Genomic DNA, 25945 nt, shown 5'->3' with positions numbered 1-25945 from the left:
TCACAAAGAAAGCTATGATCTACAAACTGCTACTATATATATATATGAAAGTAAAATCTCATTTAATAAGTATTTATGGCCAAACTGGAAGGCAGGTGTTCGATTGCTGTCATTAATCACAATTGCAACTCATCTTTTTATTCTTCCATACTCCTAAATAGCTCGCTTGTGTACCAAAATATCTCCATCATAGCTGATGGATTTCTTTCCACGATGTTGACGAATGACTTCTTTGCCGTCTTTCTAGAATGTCCATTGGTCGATAGTGCTGATATGTAGTCTAATCTTATCTAAAGTATTGCTCGCAAATTTGCAAACTTCTTCTTTTGCTTTCACGGGAATGAATACAAGTACTTTAGATGAAGGTAAGTTTGAGAAATATTATAATGTTCTTAATTTGTTTATAATAAGAACAACCTAATTAGTAATTATGTCTACCAATCCCAATCAACTTCATATAAATTATAAGGACCATTAGCGTTGCTCTTCAATTAAGGTGGAAAGCTTTGCAGTTGCAACGTTTCCTTCAACTTCTTCATATAAACTGTTTCTTTCTTTATCATCCTTGTCCTGTGGTTGAGCCATATTCAATGCATAATATAAGTCTTTCATTGACATTAAGCCATCGTTTATTTTATGAATAATTTTTTTTTATTTTTAAATATAAGTTTTTATTTCAGCTAAATATCATAGTTATTAAATTTTAAAATACAAATATTGCTTGTCAACATTATATCTTGTACTGTACAATAATTCAATTACTAATTTATTCTTAATATCTGTCACATTAACTTATATTCATACTAATTTCATAAAAGATAAAATATTTTTTTAATCTTTTATTTCACTTTATATTATATCAAAAATAATTATTATATTATTATTTTTGAACAAACTTTTTATTTCTTATTTTAGAAATAATAAAGAGAAATATATATTTTAGAATTGACATTGTTACTAAAATAAATGAGTTCGAAGTGTAATATTTAGTATATATTTTTTTAAAAAAAGTATTTAATACATTTTTTTATTGGAATTTTATATGCCGTCTGATTTATGTCCGAGTTGTCCGGCCTATAATTAACCTACATGTTTATAATTAATACAAAAAATTCAAGTAATAATTAAAAAAACTCATACTTTAATCGAATCAGGAAGCATCCTTGATTTCCAATTCATATGCTATTTTTTTTCAGTCAAGACCTTGCATTGTTCAAAATTATGTATTGGAATGCTAAGTGGCCCTCTATATAAACTATAAACCCTGGCTTCTTCCTTTGTATCTACTCATGTTTAAAATAACGTCTAACGATAATTGCTCCTCATATTGAGTCAAATATTTAAATTCCTTTTTATCATGGCTATGGTTATAATACTCATTAATGCACTTGGTCTCACCTTTATTCTGTAAGCTCAGTATCTCCATGCAAGATATATAATTTTATTATTGTAGCAAATTAGATCCTCAACTAACTTTTCCACCGTCCAGAGGCATACAATTAGTCTACTAACTCTCAATAAGTCGACAACTAATTACTTAGAATAATAAAGAAGCACCAATTCATCGAAGCAGGTGTACATTTGTCATCATACGGTGTATTATTAATACTAATATAATTAAAAAAAGAAGCCACCTAAGGATCAGGACTTGGATCGAATCAGAGGGGCAAAGTCGTCTTATCCTATATATATATATAAAGTCCTTTTGACTGTATTAATTGAAGTCAAAGTCAAGGGATGCCAGCGTGGTACTTAGAATGAATGAAGTCTACACGGCAAGCGACTATACGTCAAACACACGACTCTCCTTCTTGTAATAAAAAATAAATTCTATTTTTTTTAAAGAAAATTGATCAAAAAACTACTCTAAATTATATTTTATCTCTGAATGGTTCGATTTAAATTTAATTTTATCTATCTATAATCTTATTTACGTCACTAATTTCTTTCTAGTTTAGATTAAATAATAATTATCATATTTGATCAAATATATTCAACAAGTTATATTTTTTTTTGTCTGTCATATCTTTTTCATATAAAATCTGATGAGTATTACATTAAAATACTCATCTAATTTTTAAGTTTGATATGCATTTAGTCAAAACGTAATAGAAAATATAAAAAAATTAATTTTGGATATAAATACATCTAGGCATTAAAAAGTAAAATACCGAGTATAAAATATCCAGATAAAACACAGTGTGTTTCTTGATGAAGTCCTTTTGCTTTTCGGATCTTCGATGTGAATTTAAAAATAAAAAAATAAAAATAAAAAACCTCCAGTTCTTCGGATAGTAACAGTGTAGCTTAACTTATATCCACTAACATCCGTTGTATTACCATTTTAACCTTTAATATCCGTCCACTGTTCTGGTTAAGAATGCTTGCCGCGCTATTAGTTGACCAAATCAACAAACCGTTATGACGGCCGTTATACCGCATCGAAGCCCATGACACCACTTGAAAAGCTTTGCCCATTTAGCCGTCAGTTTGACCAGCTCGGCATGATAGCAGACATCTAATTCTAAGAACATGAGAAAAGGTTGACCACTTGAATCCAAATCAAGAAGCCCAAAAGGAAAAACTAGAGAAAAAAAGGAGGAGGAGAAAAGCTCGTTATTTTTTCCTATAATTTTGGTCTTGTCCTGTCCCATATCATACATAAAGAAAATATTAGTTATTGTCCAGAGTTCTCTGCTTTCCCTCTCCCTTCTTCTTCTCCGCTCTACTCCTCCGTTCTATTTCTTCTCGCTCTGCTTCTCATCCTCCTGTATAGTTCTCGGTTTCTTTCTTCCTCGCCGCGAGCGAGATGTCGTCGTCTTCTTCGCCGCTGGATTCTTTGAAGCGTTGGGTGGTCACTAACTACGCGGAGCCGTTGGATTCCGTGAAGCAATCGATTAGAGTCGTCTATGTCGTCTTCGCCTTCTGCTCCGCTTTGTTGCTTGGAGGAATCAAAGGTTCCTCCTTTTCTGCTTCGATTCGTAGTTCTCGATGAGATTTTTGTTGGGTCTTGGCTCTTTGATATTAAAGTTGCTTCGTTTTGGAGGAAAATTTATGTTGGTGTTCGATGGTTTGCAGCTTTGTTAGTGGGTCCCATTGCGGCGGCGCTGCTGATCATTGGGAACGTTGGGGTTATCCTCGGGCTCTTCCCGGGTCATGTGGCGTGGACTGTCTACTCTCTCATCAAGTGAGATTTTTCTTGCTTTCTTCCTTTCTTCGCTTCTTTTTTATGTTTCTTGGGAGAAAATTTATTTTCGGTGGTTGTAGTGCAAGATGCTTTCTTTCCGTCTGTTTCTTAGGAGAAATTTATGATCCTGATTGGTCTAGAGAAAGATTACTTGACATTTGATTGGTGGTTCTAAGAGTTGGAATTTTGATCATCCCTATTAAACTAGGTAATGGCTACTGTGAATTGTGAGGGGATTCTTTGATATGATGAGAACTTGTCAGTTGTTCTTTTACTTTGTTTATGTTCTTTTCTTTCCTTGCTTTCTTGTATTATGTTCAGTTGTTACATTTTAGTTGGCTTTCCTTACTCTCAATGCTTATAGCTTTTCATTAGCATCCTTATTCTCAATGCTTATAGCTTTTAACTAGAGCTGAAATTTCGTTAGAATACTCCAGACGACTATCAATCATGGTTATCTAACTCTTTTATTTTGGTTTTAGGACTAAATGTATCAATTGGGCTCTCAAGTTTGCATTACTTTTTGCTCTGCCCATTTTATTTGGTATCTGGCTGGCTCTCAGCATATTCGGCAGTGTCTTAGTTGGGCTTGGTTATGGTTTCTTCACACCCTGGATCTCAACTTTCGAGGCCTTTCGAAAGGACAGTGAAGCAGAGAAGTTCTTTCACTGCATTGTGGTAAAAAAAACTTATAGATCTTCACAAAATTTTGCAATTGAATTTGGTAGTACATGTCACAAATTGAGTTTTTTCTGATGACTAGGATGGAACATGGGGAACCATTAAAGGGAGTTGCACAGTTGTTAGAGACTTTGCAGATATATGTTATCATTCATACCCACTCTACCTAAAAGAATTGCGTGAAAGCTCCCGTGATCATCAGCCTTATTCAATCAGGTACAATTATTTCTTTATTGCTTGAGGAACTTCTTTGCTAGTGCATAGAGTAAAGGGCAACTTACATTGTTGTTGTGTTATTACCTTCACTTCTTTTGGACATCTTTAAAAGCAAAGTAATTTCATAGATATGAAATTTCCATGTAACAGCACTTCATCTATTGTATTCTTGGCAAAGAAAATGATCAAGTTCTTCCATTTTAGCATTGGGAGGGACAAAAGAAGTATTTTTATGTACATAGTATTTTGCTGAAATGCTTGGAAGAACTTCTCAAGAAAAACTCTATATCTTTGAACTTCCGCTGTTACTTCACTTGAATAATTCTATTAGAAACATTTATGTATCATGATTTACTTTTCATTTACAAACTCAAGTTCAGAAAGATCTGTTCTGTTTTAGCCTTTCTAGTTATCTAGGGAAGCCGCTTATGATTTTAGGCATTCTATTATTGTCTGCTAACTGGCATGGAATTTTCCTCACTATGAACAACTGTATCAATTTTTTCCTCTCTGCGTAGCAAAAGTTGATTGCTCAATTTTCTTTCTGCAGGTTGCTGGATGTGCCCGCATGCATTCTTGTGGGAATTATGGGCTTAATAGTTGATATACCACTTTATACTGTTATAGCACTAATAAAGAGTCCGTATATGCTTTTCAAAGGCTGGCAAAGGTTGCTACATGATCTTATAAGCCGAGAAGGCCCATTTCTTGAGACTGCTTGTGTACCAATTGCTGGTCTAGCAATCCTTCTGTGGCCTCTTGTTGTCGTGGGGAGTGTCTTACTGGCTATTGTCTCAAGCATCTTTGTTGGGCTCTATGGATCAGTAGTAGTGTATCAGGTCTTCACCTATGCTGATGTTGTAGCTTTATATATGCTCATGAGTTATAATGCTGATGCAGCTTGTAAAGTTAATTTGAACTCATCTAGTTGTGCTTAATGCAGGAGAAATCTTTCCAAAGAGGGGTTGCTTTTGTAGTTGCCATGGTTTCAGAATTTGACGAGTACACTAATGATTGGCTCTACCTGAGAGAAGGGTCTATTATTCCAAAGTAACTGTTCTTATTTACTTTTCCTTTCTGCTTCCATCTAATGACTTTGAACCTTCCATGCTCTTGCGATGGCCTGTATGATTTTATCTCCTCACACTTAATGATAGCTTATTTACTGCCCAACCAGGCCCCGGTACCGAAAGAAAAAAGTATCTCACAGTGCAGAGTTTTCGGTAGGACGCAGCATTGGTAAAGGAGTTGAGGGCCCTTCTACTTCAACAGAAGCACCTGCCATGTTGGTGCCTAACTTAGCTCCTTCACGATCAGTTAGAGAGACTATACAAGAAGTGAAAATGGTACAGGTTGGTATTATACTCCATATTGTTAGCTTGCCCTTATATTTGTCTTTAGATTAGTCCCTTGGAGGAATAAATTATATGTTGACGGTCTTTCCATTAAAAACAAAGGGCTCCATTTTGGCACTTTTAGTAGGAATACCCAGCTCAAGCTCACGATCAGTTGACATGCTCTTATATTTTTTTGAAGTACTTTTTACTGTATGGAGGGCTTTTCGGGGTTCCTATTCTGTATTCTTCCATTGCTCATAGTTTTGGATTTTATTCAGTAAGAACAGAGACCTGATTAGATGATTTTCAAATTTTATGAACAGGTATGGGAAAATATAATGAAGTCATGTGAAATTAGGGGCAAGGAACTTGTAGATTCAAATATTGTAACAGCAGTTGATCTAAGCGAGTGGTTAAGAACCAAGGGAAGCAGCCAAGAAACAGTTGGTGTTGGGCTACCTTGTTATGCTTTTCTCCACTCTCTCCTCTTCTCCATCAAGGCTGGGTCAAGTGGTTTGCTGCTTAGTAATGGTATTGAGGTTACCCAACATAACCGCCCACAAGATAGGCTGTTAGATTGGTTTTTCCATCCAGTGATGGTTTTGAAGGAGCAAATCCACGTCTTAAGCATGAGGGAGGAGGAACTAAGATTTCTGGAAAGACTGCTTCTCTCCATGGGTAACATTCCACCTGTAAATGTCTGGGATGGTCCTGCAATTCCTCAAGATCCTGTCAGAGCTGCTCAAATTCAGGCCATCAGCAGAAGGTATGTGATATTGTGATCCTCAGCTCATGTTAAGTTCCTGTTTTGCATATTTTAGGAGTTATTTTTAAAAGTCTCATCTACCTCCATGCAAATGGCAGTTACATTGCTACTGTTTTTCTTTTTATTGATCTGCACCGGCTGTACTATTTGCTATACCACACTTATTTTGGTGAAACAAATGATGTTTAATCTCTTTCCTGGAAAAGATTAATAAGTTGGAGAGTTCTTAGCAAAATAGCAAAATGACCTTTATGCTCCTGCTATTCAAAGTAATATGTTGCCTTTATTATAATTCGTTCTACTTGACACTGTCAATGTCACTCGTGGTGCTCTATCAACTTGCCAAATTATTCGAAGAGCTGACATCGATATCCTGCTTTGCAGTAAGCTTTCCCTGGTCTATTAACTGGGCACAAGATAAATAGGATATAGCCCATTGTTCATGATGTGCTTTTCTCAACCTTGATAGATTTACATAGAAACCTTTAATCATGCCTCTAAAAGATGGAATCTTTGTTAATACCAATTGACTAGGTACCCTACTTAGTTGCTGCCGAATTACGCCACTGACCCACTTGAGGATTTTGGTTGTATTGAAACAGGTTGGTTGGCATGATGAGGATCATTTCAAAGTTTCCAACTTACAGGAGGAGATACAGGCATGTTGTGAAGTTGCTTATCACCTACTGTGTTGAGAAGGAAGGTTCTCACAGATCGCGGTCGATGCGCTCAGTCTCTTCAGTCGAAATTGTCCCAATTGAAGTCTAGGGAACCTTTTATTTTCTTCCCTTTTTTTAAATTTGTTCATATTTGATTAGGATATACCCTTTTGTGCATTTGGCATGTGAAGTTTGATGGAAGAGGCGGCGGCAATTGCTGAAGAAGAAAATAGCAACGTTGCAGGCACAAACATTATGCAACTTATATTGTATTTTTTAGCTTGCAGTAGAGGCGTGCTAAGATTCTGAGTTCTGTAAATGTGTTTGTTTCATAGTGCAGGAGCTTGTATTATCCTTATACTTTGTCTATATAGCTAAGCAGATTGAGTTCATTTTTAGACCACTGGCTTGAACTAAGTGCATTTGTTTTTCAAGCTTTTCAAGTCCAACAGAAAATACTAATAGGAAAGAATAGCTGGAAACGATGGTCAGAAGAAAAAAAAGAAAAGAAATTCTAACTGAAGAAAACCCAGTAATATTATAGTTTGATATACATAGATGCTTGCGGGAGTGCTTTATATGTGAAAGTGGTTGTTTCTCATGCTAAATGTGCTCTCATACTCGAAACCCCTGAGAGATGATGAAACTGATAGAATAACCTTTGATTCTTCAATTCTCAACTCGCTTTTGGTGCTATTCCTTTGCAAAAAGAGGTAATTTTTCAGGATACATGACATTCTTTTGATCACAATTACATAACATCTGAAGGCAATTTATTATTTTAGAATCACCTTATTGCTTCTCATCATTCATTTGTGCAAACTAATGAGCTCATTTTCAGACAAATTTCCAGACTATAAGTTGGGTAAATAATAAATTGGTATTTTTCTTCTCAAACCAGTACTAAAGATGAAGATAAACATGAGAGCTGCTTCGCCTTCCGTTTAGGTGCCTACTCATCCTGCTAAAATGCTGGTTACCATTCTATAGTTTAGCCATTTGCTGACTAAACGCTGGATCAATGCACACTACGACCTGTAAAGTTTCAGGATTGAGTTAATTGACCATCAAGAGAAATACAGAAAAGGGGAGAGATTCTACTGACGCGGGACAAGTGCTTTCTTTTATTTCATATAGTAACAGCTTACCTTCCCAAGGCTTTCACCAGAATGAAGATATTCTACTGCATCTGCTACAGAAGCAAGACCATGAAACTTCTTGGGGTCCACAGCAACCTATTGCACATAATAGTAATATGATTATTCGTTCATTCTTGCTACTATGATAGTCAAACAACTTCTGATCCACCAGAACAATAAATGGAGAAGCAAGTGGCATGAGCGCTGTCCTTGCGAGAACATATGTGCTGCTCAGTATGGTTGACCACAAGTATGAATTGGTCGAGAAAGCATATGGAAACAAGACCATCCAATGAGCATAAAGAACCAGAATTCAATAGATATAAAAATTTTTGGCCGATCTATTAGTTGAAGGAAGCACGGGATTTAATATGCTAGAAGCTGAAGTTTTTTGACAATGGGCCTCCAATTTCAGTTGGATTCTCATTATGTCAGCTTGAAATGTGCATCCCTTAAATATGCAACTCACATGAGTCGGCTTTAGAAACAAACTAAGGATGGAAGTTTGTACACAGGATTTCCCAGCTAATTAGAACAATCTCAATCCTTCTAATGGATCTATGATCAAGTATTTAGAGTCATTGCATTCAAAAAGTGACAGTGTCTCAGGATGTAAAATGCGATGGCATGGGAGGGAATGACTTTTGGTCCACATGTAGAGCATACTGATCCAAATAGTGGGGAATTAGCGTGGCGTTTTGCTGTCAACTGGTTTTCTTGAAAGATGGCAACAAGTTGCTGTGCAAGAGAGGAAAGAAGTTTGGTTGTTTGTTGGAGAAGAGGACAAGCTAATACTGTGTAACTAGGTGATAAATAACAAATACATATAGCAGAACTGCCGCTGTACAGATGGTGTCCACAAAGAGCATGCAATCCAATGACCATTGGCCAATAACTGCCACCCACAAGTTGAGGTATACTATTGAATTAAAGTTATGGGATCATGAGATTATTTAATGCCCTCAATTGCACCACTTATACAATATTAGGGAAAAATATATCTTCCCCCTTGTAGTTTGGCTAATTCGAAGGGCTTCATGAACTTTCATTTGTGCTCATCATCTTGTAGTTCTGATGAATCTGTAATTATCTAACAACAATTAATTTTATTGTACAAAGACCAACAAGCAGCCTTTTAATCTTAGGATAATCGGTTGGAAAAGTGGGTTTCCTGAAATCTATTAGTTTTTAGCACTTCTTTCACCCTAAAATCTCATTCATTTCTAAATTTTGGAGATCACAAATATCTCAAAAAGAAAAAAAGAGATAAATGACAAAAAATGTCAAAAGTTTGCCTGTCTTGACAGAGAATCAATCTTATATCTTTGGATGAAAAAAAAGTAAAAAAAATTCAAAGGTTCACATAAGTCAAAACTATAATATATTTTACAGGGCAAAATATATTTTTCCAATAAAAATTATTTCCATACCAACAAAAGAGTACCTGTTGGCAGATCCCAAAGATATGTTGGATCTAAGCTGTTCTATGTGATATTTTTGGATTCTCCCATATACTTCATATCGCAGTAAGTAACAATGTGACAAACTTGTAATAACAAACATGGAGGCTGACAAAAAATGAAAAAGAAAATACCAAAAGAATTGATTTTCACAGAACAACATAAAAACTTGTTCTTCAAATTAATTGGATCTGGACTGTATGTAATGGTCGAAGGAGTATAGAGAGTACCTTGAGCTTCCTAGAAGCGTAGAGGTCAAAGAGTCTATCCAGATGTTCTTGCCACATGTGAGCATATTGAACAAGAAAAAATCCAGCCTGCAATAGAGTTACCCCATAGATGAAGTTCCAGTTTTCAACAAAAGGATATTTTTTTGCATAAACTATAAAGCATTAAAAAAGGGGAGTAGTGAATAATTAACTCATATGGCCATACTCTATAGGAAATATACCTTCTGAGATAAGCAAGAAAACATCATTGGAGCTATAACTTCAAATTAATAAGTTGTTAGATCAATGTTCCTTGCTGTGTATATTAACAGAAAATTCTATAGGATGAGGTAGATATCCTAGCAGTGCAGATCTAGTTGTTGACTGAAGGTTCATTCAGATTAAACTAATAAATCAGAAGCCATAAAGAGGAATGCCGCACGCTTAGTTTCATAGGATTTATTCTACCCAAAAATTAATTACACAAGAGTTAGTTAATATGGTGAAGATGGAAAGGTCGCTTCTGCAAACCCATTACATGAGACTGTTGTTGCCGGGAGAAAAAGCATATGAAGGATAGTGTGATATTGTTGAACAGGAAGATAGGTTATTCAGGACCTTCAACTTGGAGAAACTAACATCAGGATGTATAAATTTTAGCAGAAAATTGATTAATTCAGATAAAACTATGAAAGCTTCAATCCACTACCAAATTCTCAAATAATACATCTTGATAGCAACCATAAGGTTCATCAAGCCAATAATTGTTTCTCTAACATAAAAGAACGAGTAGTAGAAAGTAAAAGAGTATAGAACCCAACATACTAGAGTTTGAAACATTAACACATACCACAGTTTGGCTTTTTGCAAGGATCTTTTCACACAGTCCAGTGTAGGTCAAAGGCTTCCATCCATGCTCTCCTTGATACTGAGAAGGAATGAAGTTATTTTACAAGCAAAAAGAAGACATGTACTATGTGCAGCATCTCATATCAGTTAAATCTACTGCAGTGCAACTCAAAAGGAAAATCCATGCACTAGTTGAAGCATGCAATGTATATCACTATATCTCCCTCTCTTTTCTTCATTCATACTGTATGTCCTTTATCTTTTCTTTTCTTTTTTATTTACTTGCTTCACTCGTTTCTCTTGTTCTTTCGTTTAAATTACACAAGCCAAGACTCTTATAAGGGTTTAAATATTCAGTTAAAATCATAGTATTCTCCTTTTGATGGATCATAGTCAGAGTGATCCGTAGAATCAAACATGAATGATGTCTCCAACTATAGGACTCGTTATATCAACATCAGACTAAATCATGGTTAGGCAGGAAAATATTTAGTAGTTGATTTTGATATTATCCTCAATATTTTCTTTCCTAACAAGATTAATACCTGTTCATAAGATCATAAGATCCGCATCACTCCCCATTATTTACAAGAATATAATAATTTAATGAAATTATGCGGATGTTTGGTTGTCAAGAAGTAAGGGAAGTTGAGTAATTTTAGGAAGTGAAAAATTCCTAGGAAGCTTCATAATAAAAACTTATAACTTTCTAATGTTTGGTGAGATGGAGTGTGGGAGATTAGGCTTTGACTTTTTACATTATATTGTTTACATGTACAAAAAATAGAAGTTACAATTTCAAAATAAATAAATAAATAAAGAATTTGTTTACATCTACACCCCTCCATAGTTCTTTAGTTGTATGCATACCCTTTTAAATTTTATATTTGTGGGTATATCATATAAAAGTGACAGTTTTTCCATAGATACAATCTTCAAGTAACTTTTGATAAATATAAGTTAAAATCTTTAGTACTTAATAAAAGACAAACACCCATTAGCTAAAAGTGATGTGTAAAAAAAATAAGGGTTTTTTTAGTCTTTTTACAGTCAAATTGATGAAATTTTAATAGTTAGTGGGCTTGAGGGGTATTATGAAAAAAAAAGTTTTAAAATGTATCTATGTAAAACCCAAGGGTTCAAAGGAGATAGATATAAATATAAATTTTAGAGAGGTATGCATGCAAATAAGAGACTTTGGAAGGTTATACATATAAGGAAAATATTTGAAATAAAATAATATGGTTTGAGATATAAATTCTTTTAGAAACTTGGTGCTTTAGATGCCATTGGAAATTATAATTGGAAAGTGGTCCCTCCCTTCTCTTGAGAGGAAGTAGATTGAACCAAAAGTAGAGAAGTCCAATAATCTCAGGGAAGTTAGAAAAATCACCTCCCAACACCTGCAAAGGTGCAACCAAACAACAAAAGTGGGATAATTTTTGAAACATTGCACTTCCCTCACTTCCTAGCAACCAAATATGCCCTAAAGGGTGACAGGGTATACATGTGGATGATGCTTCTCGTTCAAGCAGTATGCCATCAAAGTGAAAATCATGCAAATAAATTTTGGCTGGCCGCTTACCTAGCAAAACTAAGGTTATTTATGATTTACGAAGAGAAGCTACAAATTTCAGAAATATGGCCATTTACTTTAACCAATTCATGCAAATGCAACTTCTAAGAATACTCACTTAATGTTTTTTAGGTTAAGAACTTCAATGGAAGTGTTCTAAATGGAAAAGCCTAGGACATGCAGCTCGCCACTTTACCAACAACTGTTGCACAAGTCTTAGGAGCTAAGAAGTTATCAATATATAATGTCTTTCTAAAGTAAGGATACTGGTTAACAAGCCTTAACCAGAATTGATATGCGCTGCATGCCTGCATATGAATAATTTCTTCCAAATAATAGTTAACTTAATGTTGACAAGATACATGAGGTACTACTAATTGAGATATTCGAGATAGCACTAATTACTGAAGAAAAGAGATTTAGTGAATACTCAAAGGCTACCTGAGAAATCATACCAATCACAATTAGTCGTCCATAAACTGCTAGAGCATTTAAGCAAAGATCAAACATCTCTCCACCGACAGATTCATAAACAATATCAACACCTTTTGGGAATTCCTTTTTCAGAACCTGACAAAAATATACTGAAGCAATCATGATGTCTCTATTTAAAGACAATTAAGCAAACAATGGGTAATAAATCTCAATGGTCCATATGATGCTCAATTATCTTTACCAAGCAACGCTCTTCCAGAATATTAACAGCCTATCACCTTGTAATTGGAACAAAGAAAGAATAGAAACAAACCCTTACAAAAAGTATGACAGAAGGAAAATAAATAGTACTGCAAGAAAGGATAGCTGTAAGGGCCTGCCAGTCTCAATGTTGGCCGAGTATCATGGGATTTTTTACATTTTACACAACTGTAAATCATGAATTGCCGGATGCCAAAAAAATGAAAAGAAAGAAACGGTTAGCCATCCTTGTCTGCACTTTTCATGACTGCAGACAAGATGAACTTATGAATAAAATGCAGGTTCCAAACTCAGAAAAAAAGAGAACAAGACACTAAATAAATAAAAGAATGCAACTCTGATGTTATTCTCATTGATGTATCAGAACCCAAGGTTCTATAGATTGAGAGTACTAGTAAAAGTTATTAATATTCAGGAGCACTGTATATTTACTAGGCAAATTCCTGATTGACTGATATTTAATGACTAACAAATTTACTATAGATATGGAAGCTTCTTTACCTATGCTTGACCAGAAATTTCATTGCTGCTTTCAGGACCAGCATTGGAAAGAACATCAACAAATTTAGCAAGTTCTTCCAGATTTCTAGTATGATGTCTAGGAGACTGGACTTCTGATTGAACATTAGACGAGGATTTTGATCTTGATTAAAACAAGAGTTATCATCTTAACAAATAGGGATGACTTATTTTATAAGATTTAGTAGGGCATATGGCTATTCTTGGATGGAAAAAGAGTAAATAAAATATTACTCCATTCCATATCAATCTACTATTTAAGTACTAATCCTGGGATACCTTTTTGGTAACGATAATGAAAATGAGACAGGTAAAAGGAAATAAATTAAAAGGGAATAATAACTACTAGCATACAATCTTTACTACATATCTTTACTACATATCTTTACTACCATCTGTGACTGTACAAATTTCAAATGACAATAAAAGGAAGGAAAAGAAAACTGAAACAATGGAAGTAGACATACATCTTTAACTTTTTCATTTCTGTAGTCTATCACACGATCAACTCCTAAAGACTTCAATAGTGCAGCTTTTCTTTCACCTCCGCATGTCGCAACTACCTTGTTTCCAGCCAATTTTGCTAGCTGTAAGACATATTTGGAGTTATTTTTATGAGGCACAAAAAAAAGGAGACAGATAGAGTATAGCTACAAAGAAAGAAAGAGCAAGGAAAACAGACTTAAGCATAAGATATGATGTTATCCCAGCTGTAAAGAATTATAAGGTCTGCATCTGGTACTTAATATCCATGTAACTTATAAGTGCTGCATCAGGAAGTTTTATGACCTTTTGGTTTTCTATCCTCCCCTTCTCTTGCATTGCTTGGGAAAAGGCTATAGCCCGAGAGGTCATAAAATGGCTGAGCTTAGGTTGCGTTCAAGCTTGACTAATGAAGCCTAGCCAAATGTTATTTGAGCCTGAGCCTAGATATTTCAACAATTTTGTCTGAGCCTAGACTAGCCTGACCAAATGATCAATCCTAGAAATACAAAGATATGGAAAGAAAGTTTTTTATTCCGATATTAATAGTACCGTATAGAACATATAATTCTTAACATGGAGTAAAAATCTGGAGCACAACACCGTCTTACTAGTCTTTTGATGCATAGCATCACAAGTAGATAGATCACTCATCACTGAAAGACCAAGAAACTTATTTGCAATCATGTTGATGATACTTTAATGTATAAATTAATATAGTCACCATACATTAACTTATCTTTTGAACTTTTTGCCTTCACATAAGTATAGATCAAAATCATAATAAGAAAAGGGGAAAGTTTACCGGAATGAACAGAGTATAATGGTTTAGGGAGAATGATAAAGATAGTAGCTACTGACCTGGACTGCAAATTGTCCAGTACCACCAGCTGCTGCTGTGACTAGAACTACTTGTCCAGATTGCATATGTCCTGCCTAAAAAAATAAAATACAGAGCACAGTTCATATCTTCATTGCATATGTGGTATTAGTATATAATTATATATCACATAAACAATAAAGCTGGCTCCCAAATGAAAAATTTCCTGGATGCACAAACTAGTTAGAACATTTAGTGATATTTCCTACCCTTTCTAAAGCAATTGAAGCCGTCAAGCCTGACGTTAGCATAGCTACAACCTCAGGGTCTGGCCTAGGCACAGGAAGAAGATGTTTTGCTGGAACCTGGGATTGAAAGTGGAGGTATGAAGCAGATATCTAATATCCACAGTGACATAATCTAAGAATGTAAGGAATAAAGAAATATACCATCGTGAATTCAGAATAGCTGCCAAAAGTCATAAGTGCGACAGGGGTGCCAACTTTCACATGACGGACTGAATCACCTACAGAAGCAACTATGCCCACAGCCTGTACAAAGAGGACCAGTCGAGAAGATGGCCACTGAATAAGATGCCTCAAAATGATAAACAATCAACATTAAAATTAGTGTTCAACAAGTAAGTACTAAGACATATTGCAGCATAAACCTATTCTATGTAGCTTGAAATAACCCGCAGATTGATATGGCTAAGAACACTGAACAGCAACTTACTTTATAAATTTCATCACCAGGACACATCAAATACATCAAAAAGCAAAACTAAGAAAAATGAAATATAGCCAAATGAATCTAAATAGTAATTGCAAGACTATATAGCTTTGGCATAGTGATTATGTTGTGATTAAGCTGTATGTCTCATTCTCATCATCAATTTCTGATTAATGTATCTTTTACCTATTACTAACAAAGTATTGCTATTAGATGTTAATAGTGGTCAAAAACTGCCCCAAAATATATTCACATAATAGTTTTGCAGGTTAGTGTGCCATCAGAGACCTACAAACTTCTGCAGAAGACAAACTTGCATTTTGGAAGACAATAGGTCGTATGACAAGATCTAATAATTGTGTACTTGGTAATATAATGTTGATTTACTAAGAAAATTTTCTGCATGACATATTCAACTCCAAAAAACAAGAGGTTGATCAACTTATGTTCCAAGCAAGAATCCAGGACTTTCAGAGACCTCAAAACCAGCATCAAATGGAAGGCGTGTAGCAACTTCTTTAGCATTACCACTGAAGTAACGTCCAGAACTGAAGTTAACCTGCCATTCATGTGATTCGCATCAAGAGAGACAAAAGCATGTACACTCGTGTTACTAAAAGAGTAACCACTAATTCAAGAACTTACATCACTGGCATTAACACCAGCATATATGATTTTAACCAGGGCATGCTGTGGCTCAATAGGAAATTTAAACTGTATTTGCACAATTTTTGTAGCACTTCTGAAATTATGACTGAGAGTATGGACAACTCTGCATGAGCAACAGAAGAAAATTACTGTCAGTAAGTACTAGATAATCAGGCTACTAATATTCAGAGAAGATACGAGGAGGATAACTAGATGGACAAGGAAAATAAATAATTAGATGAATGATCTATAAATTACAACATTGATAAAGAATATAGTCCCCTCAATAGTTATTTATTCTTGGAAATGGCATACGAAATTTGTTTCCTGCAACAGGCAACAACTGTTTTGTGCATGACAAAATAATTGGTCTTCAAATTGTTTATGAATTAAGGCCTAACGGAGAAGGAATTTTGATGGTGTTTTCACAGTGAAGTCCTTGTATAGATTCCTAAATAATGGGGGTTATGAAAGATAAAGGCTCCTCTATAAATCGATCATTACTTTGGTTGGCATGTAATAGTGGAATACTAACTAAGATAATCTGGTTAGAACTTAGAAGAGGGCGGTCTGGAAGCAAAGATTGTGGATTTTATGGTAGGGAGGAGTCAGACATCTTTTTCTGAAGGGAATATGTGCAGCATATTTGACAGGGAACTGAAAAGATCTTTAATTGTAGAGGGCCAAAGAGTGTCACTGACTTGTTTCATGGGAATTCACATATTAGGAAAAGGAAGGAACTGGTGGACTATTTGGTGTGCAGGTATTCTGTGGTCTATTTGGCTTGAGAGGAATGGGCTATTTAATTTAAGAGGAATAGGAGAATTTTTCACGCAAAAGCTAAAAGCTGGAAAGAGATATTGTCCAATACTAAAGTCCTCTTTCTGTCCTGGACAGGTACACAAGGAAATGAGCTACGGAAAAAGGACACAAGGTGCCAAATGAAGGCGAGTTGGTGACTCTGGTTGCTGAATGAAGGAGCTTTTTTCCCTTATTTGGCACTGAGATTTTTTTTTTTTTTTGGTCATTCTGTGAGGTGTTATGTGTAATTACTCAGTACTCAGTAGTAATGTATGGTTGCTAATTTGCAGCTGAAAAGTTTATGACTTTTCGAGCTAGGTGGTGATGCAGTTGGTGATGCAGTTTTTAGTAGATGTGAGGATTCCTTGGTGTTTGGGAGCTCCACGTGCAGGTTTAAATATTGCAACAGGGTGTTTTCAGTTATTTTGTTTCAATGAAACGGGATCCTGCATGACCTTTTCTTCAGAAAAAAAAAACGAAGTTAAAGAATTCCACATTTAAGTTATTTTCCATATGTTTCCAGTTTCTTTTATTAGTATATGCCATGCCAAGCAAATATCAACCATTTCGATATCTTTGCAAGTTCCTAAGCAAGGCATGATCAGGCAATGGGCTTCACCGAAACTTGAATGGTCAGTTGGTCAGTTGCAAATCCTAACTTAATTGTTATTGCATAAGCTCATGCCAACTCAGAATTCATAGTCTAATCTCATGCAAACTAAACTCTCCAAATGTTTTTTGGGGCATACTATTTGAGCAATATCATTCGAGTACCTGAAGCTTATAACTTTTCAAAAATGAAATATTCTATTAATTTGAAGGGTTTTTGCACTTTTATGTATTAATCAAATGGAGTGGTAAAGAAAAATCCTACACTAAGTTACATGAATATCTAGAATTTCTAGGGAGGATTTGAAATTAGAAACTAACCACAAAATATATTAACTGAAGATGTGGTATGACTTACATTTTTTCAAAAGAATGAGGTAACCGGATGTTTGGAAACTTAATATGTGTGACGCTTCCTTTTGACCTGGAATTTATTAAATACTTCCTTTCTTCTGTTGGAGAAGGCCAATACTCCATGCCTCTACGCCGAGATATCCACAGACAAGCACCAGCCTTGCTCTCATCTTTTATAAGCTCAAATGCGCCTGGAATTACAGATGGAAATGTTACTCCAGGAAAATAAAACTGACCAACTTACAAAACAAGCAAAAAACCAATCCAGATTGTGCAATAATATCTTCCAGTGAATAATCCAAATCAGTTAATAGAATCTCAAAAAAAATTTCCCATATATTAAAGTTTAGTAGTTCAGCAATGTTCCAAAAATATACGAAGAGATTATACATATAGCTGCTTTGGTGTTAATAGGTTATAATAACTCCTGTGTATATTAGAAGCATTTGCATTGCCTGCACATATTCATATGAATATTCATAGAACAGCCTTATGTATGTATGGTAAAACACACCATGTTTACAAGAAAGAAGGCTGAAAGATATATCCACAAGTATTAGGCCATTAGCAGTATGAGCTTTTCATATAATTTCCTCCTTCAACTGGACCTATCACAGGTGAACTGACGGCCACTAAAGCAAAAAAGGAGAAATAGATATTGCTGTAAGAAGGTAAGAAATTAAAGTTGATTGGAAAACCAAAAAAATTAGTAATCTCAGGTCACACAACACATCAGTTATATGGGTTACAAGATAATAAAAAGATATTCAAATTCACAATTCTTTTCATATAGTTCTGCACCCAGATTTCATGATCACGTACCATTGACAATGTCTTCCATGGCCATAAATCCACCAACTGCATCTACCAGTTTAGGATTAACTGTTGATGACAACTCAGTTTGAACAAACTGCATTAGATCAGTCAGTGAGGGAGACAAGTTACTAAACTTTGACAACGGTTTATAGTATATGGAGCTGATCTCTGCACATCAGTACATCATTTAGCAGTAAAAGAGTAAATGGATGATCAAACTCAATCAAAAGTTACTTTCACAAAGATTCAAAATAAATTAATGTGGCAGTCAAAGATTTTTGTGCCGGTGCAGTACCAGCACGTGGTACATGGCACGAGGCATGCTGCACGACCTTCGCTGCAGAAGCCATCACTTTTATCATCGCCCTTGCCATCTCTCTGCTATGGAGCCGTCCCTCTCGACTTTGCCCTCCTCATTGGATGTCGCATGCCTTAGTCGGGAGTAAGAAGACAGCCCAAAACGGATCGAATGATGTTTTTATTTTGACTTCTTTTACGCCATCTTCTTCCCGAGTAGGGCACACAACGGTCGACGAGGAGCATGGAGGCAAGAGGGACGGCGAGGGCAGCATCAAGGGCGATAGCAACAACAATGGTGAGGGCGGCATAGTAAGTAGTCTTCCTCTCCTCTCTCTTTCTTTTTTACTCTTCCTCCGGGCAGCAGTGGAACCTCTTTTCTTGGGGCACGGTTGGCAAGTGCCATAGCATGTGCAGTGCCGTGCCGGTGGCCAATATGACATTCCTTGGTGGCACTTCTAATTGTTATTAATATAACAAAACTAGCAGAGTAACATGAATAATGTACTGAATTACCAAAAAACCCATTACACGCTTGAATTTATAGATTTTTATGTTAAGGCCTGATGCTTAAAAATAAGCTCAGAATTAAGTAGAGTTTCTCAAAATAAAAGATATTTCTTTAAACTACCAATGACTAAATACCTCGGGGCAAAGCACATTAACACGAATCCCCTCACGTTTTAATGGAGCAAGCGATCTAGTGAATAAAACCACACCACCTGCAAAACAGATATCATACATTGGCCCATCATAATATCAATCTCCACCCACATGCCAGACAGCAAAGAAGTAACATTGTTGGTAAAGTTTACCAACTTGCCATCATATATCAAATATATTATCTCACAACTAGAATCTTCAATCAAATTGTCTGCTTATATACCCATATGAAAATTGGTGTGTTTGGCAAATCTTCAATCAAATTCCGAAAGTGTATTATATTAATCATATCTGTGCTGGAGATATAGAAGAGACTATCTCTTTGTTAGTAGATAGACATAGAATGGTTTTGAGAAATTTAAGATGTAGGCTAATCGGAGAATAACCAATTTGATTGGTTTAAATTAATATTTATATCACTAAGTTGTCTAATTAATTATCTTCGAAACTAATAAAATATGGTTAATAAATAATGACTTAGGGTAATAGAGTTTCTAAATAAACATGAATAGAAATTAAAAGGATTATAAGCGCTCAGCCTCAGAGGCGTGACATTAACTCCTCTAATGACAATGCAGGGTGGTTCACCATCGTGCCTTCAAGGACCAACCAAGGTCACAGTATCTCTATGGTCCACCGATGGCATGGCTTGACCAACAACTATGAACAGATGGTCCCCAGGTTGACAGGATCAAATAGAGTTCTATATATGTGTAGATAGAGATATAGAAAATGAAAAGGAGAGAGAATATAAGAAGTTGTATGTATCAAAACTAGGATTGAGAGAGTGATGTAATCTTCAACCATGTTAGTGCCGTGAGAACTAAGACCCTGCTGGGCCTGCCCCCATATATCCTCACATTCGTAATGTCCTCCCTAATTTGGGGAGTTGATTACAGACCTTCTAATTTGTTAGTACGAGAGGATTTTATCTTTTTTATTTCTCTTTTCCCTTTTATATTTTTTAATGAAACAGATAAAAAGTATTAAAATGCATATGAAAATGTGATCAATTTCCTTTAAGAAAGATGAAAGGTAAGGAAATTCCCTAAATGTCATGAGAGCTCAATTAAAGTAAAAAAGGAAAATGGTGTTATCGAACCTATACAAGCATGTTATATTTTCATATGTAAACATATATATCTGAAAATTATGATTGGCAATATGGTTGCCTTATATTTTACGTGATTGGATTGAGAAAACAAATTTGAAAGAATAAAAATAGAGGCCTTTAAGGCTTAGAGGACAAAAGCCTTAGGATTAGCGTTGAGGTTTAATCCATACTTCTCACCAAAAGTACTTGAAGTCCTACCTTTTGTACCAGAGTAAATAGGGTCAGCATATATGGGATAAAGTCCTGAGGCTGAGCCAAGATTTATTATGACACCAGGCTTCTTTTTGAACCGCATCATTTGAATCTGTACAAAATAATTGAATTGATGGACCCAAATAAAGAAAAGAAGAAAAGAAAATTGAGTACATATAGTTGAAGAACTATCATGCTAACAATCTTATATCCATGAATACAAAAATGAAAGAACTAATTTTCTTATAGGAGTTTGTTAATTTTCTCTAAATTGGGAATCCACTTTCATCTCTTTTCTCAAGTTATCTAATTCTCTACAGATTCAAGAAGATACTCCTTGCATCAAACCGAATCCTGATGTGAAGCATTTACGTTTAAGACAAATCAATCTACCCCCAATATGACATTCAAGTAGTAAAGAGTGAAGATCAAAGATTACATAATTAAATGAGTTCATAACATTTCAAAGTAGTCAATTTCCTAATGGAATGAAATCAATGAAATTCCTATAAGAATTTCCTAATGGAATGAAATCAATGAAATTCCTATAAGTTAATCAACTTGAGAGCCACCATTTCAAGCATATATGACTAGTAACTATTACCGCAATGCGGGTGCAGTCAATGACTGCTACGAAGTTCACATTTACTGTGCGTCTCCAGGTGGAAGTCCCATCAGTTTTATCTTTGTGAAATAGGTTCGCCGTGACGATTCCAGCATTATTGATACATATATCTAGTCCACCATACGTCTCCATATGCTTCTCAAAAGCAGCAACAACATTGCCTATTCATGTTCATCAGTTCAAAAAGTAAGGCTATCAACCAATATAACGTAAAATAAATTTACACACAAAGCTCTGATTTTGCAGTACAAAATTTATGAATCAGCACAAGCATCAATTTTGTCTCAGTAAACTTCACCATAATGATTTACACGTCCGTAGTCACGATACAGCAAGGATTACTGGCGCTGGCCACCAGAATAGATACGTCACTGGCTGGTCGCTGCAGTACATATAGGGCAGCACACACTGTTCTGGATGTCATGTAGCGACAAAGGGCCCTACATAATACATACCATGCCAGCACCAAGCATAGAAATCCTTACTATTCAACAACCAAGCAGTTATGTAGTCTCAATGCTCCTTAAGGATAACTGACATTTCTTATGCTCTCTTGAGAAACTCATGTTGGACCATCCAAAATGAACTATTTAGATCTTCATTGGAATTTAATGCACATGAGCTAAAACTTGATTAACCCTAGCATTATTGTTCATCATGGTTTGAATCTAACCAATTCTTTGCTAGAAGAAAGCTTGTAAATCTAAGATGTATAAGTATTAAAAGCTATGCAGTCTGGAAAATAATTTTAACCTTGTTTCAGATAACCATAATGGCTATACAATCTTCAACCATATACAGAGAGTCCAAAGGTTGGGCTCCTTTTACTATTTAAGTAAGACGCGAAACTTATAAATACAGAGCACAATGAAGTTCTATTTTCTTCAGACTTTACTCCTTTCCTTCATTTGCCCCCCAATTGCAGTCATGACCCCAAGAAGGCCCACAAGAAGACCCAACATAATACCAATCAAAGTTAAGTCGACAACTTTCTCTTCCCCTCATAATTATGGAGAAATAATAGAAGCAAAGAAAAAAAAGGAAAAAAAAAAAAGAACCTTTGTCTCATAAGCGAAGAGCATTAGTTCACACGTAAATATTCCATAGCGGATTTCTTTTACGAAATTAATCTATCTGATTACTTTCACTCCTTGTCTCTGAGTTATTTCAAAACAGATTTGCATCAGAGGCCTCTATTGAAGACCAAAATCACACTTAATAAAGAAAAAAATAGCCCTACGGTATAAATACTACACTTACTTGCATTAGTAACATCACATTTAACAAATATAGCTGATGGAAATCCAAGATTTTCGTGGAACTTCATGTTCTCCTTTTCAATTAAGGAAGCAACTTCCTTTCCTCTCTCTTCAGAGAAGTCGACGATAGTCACGAATACACCTTTCTGCGCGAGAGCCAAGCTAATCGCCTTACCTGCCGGAATCGATGAAGACGTTAGATTATAATATATATTAGATCACAGCCCACGAGAGCCTTCGAAGAGAAACGTCTAATTCGATTATAAAAATCAAAATGAAAATTCCACTCCAGCTTCCAACTCCAGAATCCTAAACCGAAGAGCAAAGGGAAGGGAGGGGAGGCGGGGTTACCGATGCCGGAGGCACCGCCGGTGACGAGGGCGGACAAGCCGGGCTTGAGCTCCATCTCGAGAGGGGCGAGATGAGATCGGAGGCGCTTCTCGATGGGTAAATAAGGGGAAGCGTAGAATGGTTCGGAAGAGAATTAGGGAGAAGAACGCGAGGAGGCGAGAAGGCCATGACGACGATATATTTGTAGTCTTACTATTAATACACATTTTGACAACTGGGAAAGGAGTCAAGAGTGTGAAGCAGCTGTGAGGTGGACGGAATGACGATTGTGTCCTCGCTTTCCTCGAGGCTAAGAATAAGAGGACGGCCATGTGATAGCACGTGCGTTAAACGTCTGTGTAAAAATGTTAGGACTTATCTGCAAATTTACATTTCTTTTAATCCAGCTCATCAGGTAATAGCTGACGTGTCGAATATGAACTCTCCTAATTCTTTCCTCCTATCATTTCGAATCCGACGAAGGTTGAGCGTCTTCCTCTCGCCGGCCATGCTCTCCCCTACTTTCTTTTTAGTATAGTTTTGCGAATGCAGGGTTGTGCGTGTTCGAATCAGTGAAGATTGTCATAGAGTTGCTAATTATTGAAGACGTCTTATTCTTATCGAGCTAGTAGTTATGTTCTATTTTATTTAAAACTTCATATCTCATCGATATATTTCTGAGTTATTAGGATTTGATATAATTTTTTTTATTTATTATTTTTATTGATTAAAAAATTAATTCTTAATATTTTTTTAAAAAAAATCACATAAAAAAATATGAACTCGAAGTAATCATACAATACCACCTAATAAATACTTGCTCATTAATTTCAGAGAAGAAAATATCAACATCAAACACACGTAGATGAGAGCAGGAAAAAGATCTGCATCGCTTGTGCACCATTTCAATCAGAATCATTCACCCTATGTCCTTGGTGTCCTTCACAAATATATTACTCCGTCATCATCGGAACTCCTGCGAGAGTAAATTAGGAGAGAAAAGGAATCAAATTATGATTAAGAATATTGATACGTAGCTAATAAAATGATGCTCCTATGATTTAATGGGCTTATAATCTCTACTTCTTTAAAAAAAGAAAAAAAAATAACAATAATGCATAGATTAACTTATGATTAACACATGGTTTTTTAAGGTTTCTGTAATCTAACTCTGTTTTGTCTGTAAAAACGGGGTATCAATCACAAAATTATGTTCCCTTAATTATATGTAGTTATGTACCGACCTGTGTAGGCTTTTTAACTTGGGCCGCTGCCGCCGTCTCCGGCGGGCCATCGTCACTTTGACCACCCGTCTTAGCCGCCGAGGCATTGCCCTTCTTGATCCCAAGGAGCTCCCTCCACTTGATGGCCCCCTTCGGCGGCCCACAACGGTGGCCGTTCTTGAGAGGGAGGATCCTCCCGTTGAAGAAGAGCTGGTCGGCGTCCATCATTTGATGGCTGCCCACCGCGAACTCGAAGTCCGGGTCGGTCGTCCCCCGGGAAAGAGGCTGCGGCGGCCCCGGCTCGAGCACGAAGTCGTTGGAGAAGGAGATCCTCGGGCCCATCGGCGGAGGCTCGCCGCAGAGGAGTTGATGGTCATGATTCAACAAATTGATGCATGCCATGAACCAAAGAGTTTTAAATTAGAGTGCAAGTTTAAGTGGTTCGTTTAGTTCCATAGATATATGTATATATAGGAGGAGTGTTTTATGGATGGATGGATGGAAGGATGGATGGATGCGTGCATGCATGATATATTGATATGTAGTGGTTGAACGTGATATTGAGTAGCATCTAAATCTGAGTTATATACATACATATATATATATATATATATATATATAAAATGTTAATTATCTTTTAGAAAGATTGGAATAGATTGAGATGGAGCATTATCTTTGCGTGTATGTGAGAGGTTCCCATGTGGGAGAAAAGTAAATAAATGAGTCGGTAGCATCAGGAGTTATTTGAATTATAAGGTGGCGAACTGGTGATTGCTTTGGGAGAGTTGGTTTCATCTTCTACAGAGATATATTGGTGAACTCAGAAAAAGAGATTGAGTAAATTTATATCAAATTAAAAGAATAATTATACTTAATTCTCTTAAACTATCATCATCATCTAAACTTATTTTTATATCCACATAAATCTCTAAATTATGGGTTAATATATGAAAACAGCGATAGTTCATAAAACTTGAATATAATAAATCATAAATAAAATTGTTAAACTCAATGAGTAATTTTTATATAGGTGTATAATAAAAGATCTAACGTGATAAATTGGGTGGACTAAAAGTCATATAAGTCTGTAAGTAACTTTGGAAATTATTTACTTAGGTACGATATTTGATGAGCAGAGTTTAGAATAGTAAAAGAACTCACGGGAGAATTATTTTGCAAATAAAATATTATCTAATTAATATCCAATATTGTGTGCTGGGGTGGAGTGTGTGTGGAGCTATTGATTTTGACTAGCTTATAAACCGTGGGGACCCAAACAGTGTACGCCTAAGCTCTCTTGCTCCTGCCGACAACTGCGGCTGCCGCTCACATGGTCCGACCTGAATGTCCGGGACACGTGGCAGCGAAGAGAAGCCTACAATGTGAATTTTTTTTGGGTCTCTCTTCCGGTCTCCGGTCCCGTTGGCAAAGCTAGACGTTGGAATATTTAGATGTTAATGCTTTGGATTTCTTTAGAATAATTATACTAAGTTCTTCTGAACTGTTATCTATTTTTATTTATGGCTGCATGCTAATTTATGTATCTTTCAGGACTGTACTACTCCTTGTTATATTTTGATTGTTCGTGAGGTTTGATATTCACCTTTTAGTTTATTATGATGTTTTATTATTATAACTAAGTATGATATTTGTCTCTTTCAATTTAAATAAATACATGTAGTTTT

The 25945-nt window shown here is 35.7% G+C and overlaps 2 protein-coding genes across 3 annotated transcripts; one reads left to right on the top strand and one right to left on the bottom strand.

Moving 5' to 3' along the window:
* The first annotated feature begins 2567 nt into the window (after positions 1-2567).
* On the top strand, positions 2568-7244 carry LOC140760544 (uncharacterized membrane protein At3g27390). The gene is made up of 9 exons (XM_073097545.1): positions 2568-2957; positions 3079-3187; positions 3670-3865; positions 3951-4084; positions 4635-4923; positions 5028-5134; positions 5262-5436; positions 5745-6187; positions 6790-7244. Exons 1-9 carry the CDS (start codon positions 2810-2812, stop codon positions 6953-6955), a joined length of 1767 nt encoding a protein of 588 aa, XP_072953646.1. The 5' UTR covers positions 2568-2809; the 3' UTR covers positions 6956-7244.
* Positions 7245-7602: 358 nt separating this feature from the next.
* LOC140759932 (uncharacterized) lies at positions 7603-23228 on the bottom strand. 2 transcript variants are annotated; one of them, XM_073096643.1, is made up of 18 exons: positions 23059-23226; positions 22709-22882; positions 21428-21609; positions 20830-20935; positions 19500-19576; positions 18564-18651; positions 17746-17932; positions 15975-16101; positions 15808-15888; positions 15047-15148; positions 14867-14962; positions 14639-14713; positions 13762-13881; positions 12521-12649; positions 10505-10582; positions 9676-9762; positions 7995-8081; positions 7603-7881 (listed from the first exon to the last, which is right to left on the bottom strand). In XM_073096643.1, exons 1-18 carry the CDS (start codon positions 23111-23113, stop codon positions 7831-7833), a joined length of 1902 nt encoding a protein of 633 aa, XP_072952744.1. In that variant the 5' UTR covers positions 23114-23226; the 3' UTR covers positions 7603-7830. The 2 variants fall into 2 exon arrangements, 1 of the variants encoding a protein (XP_072952744.1); XR_012104293.1 differs by lacking the exon at positions 7603-7881 and having other exon boundaries at positions 8028-8081; positions 12535-12649; positions 23059-23228.
* Positions 23229-25945: the final 2717 nt, after the last annotated feature.

Source organism: Typha angustifolia, chromosome 5 (assembly GCF_048772165.1).
Source record: "Typha angustifolia cultivar Huaian chromosome 5, ASM4877216v1, whole genome shotgun sequence".
NCBI lineage: Eukaryota > Viridiplantae > Streptophyta > Magnoliopsida > Poales > Typhaceae > Typha > Typha angustifolia.
Note: the sequence above shows the minus strand (reverse complement) of the source record. Positions and strands in the feature narration are given on the sequence as shown.

What these genes read in the sequence shown, in the direction of transcription:
- LOC140759932 (XM_073096643.1), bottom strand. Translation starts at nt 23,113, where the DNA reads ATGGAGCTCAAGCCCGGCTTGTCCGCCCTCGTCACCGGCGGTGCCTCC. An exon ending in TTGACTGCACCCGCATTGCG is followed by an intron (nt 20,936 to 21,427) that starts GTAATAGTTACT and finishes TATTTTGTACAG; the next exon opens with ATTCAAATGATGCGGTTCAA. An exon ending in CTTCAATTGCTTTAGAAAGG is followed by an intron (nt 14,714 to 14,866) that starts GTAGGAAATATC and finishes TTATTTTTTTAG; the next exon opens with GCAGGACATATGCAATCTGG.
- LOC140760544 (XM_073097545.1), top strand. Translation starts at nt 2,810, where the DNA reads ATGTCGTCGTCTTCTTCGCCGCTGGATTCTTTGAAGCGTTGGGTGGTC. An exon ending in GTTGCTTGGAGGAATCAAAG is followed by an intron (nt 2,958 to 3,078) that starts GTTCCTCCTTTT and finishes GATGGTTTGCAG; the next exon opens with CTTTGTTAGTGGGTCCCATT. An exon ending in ATTCAGGCCATCAGCAGAAG is followed by an intron (nt 6,188 to 6,789) that starts GTATGTGATATT and finishes GTATTGAAACAG; the next exon opens with GTTGGTTGGCATGATGAGGA.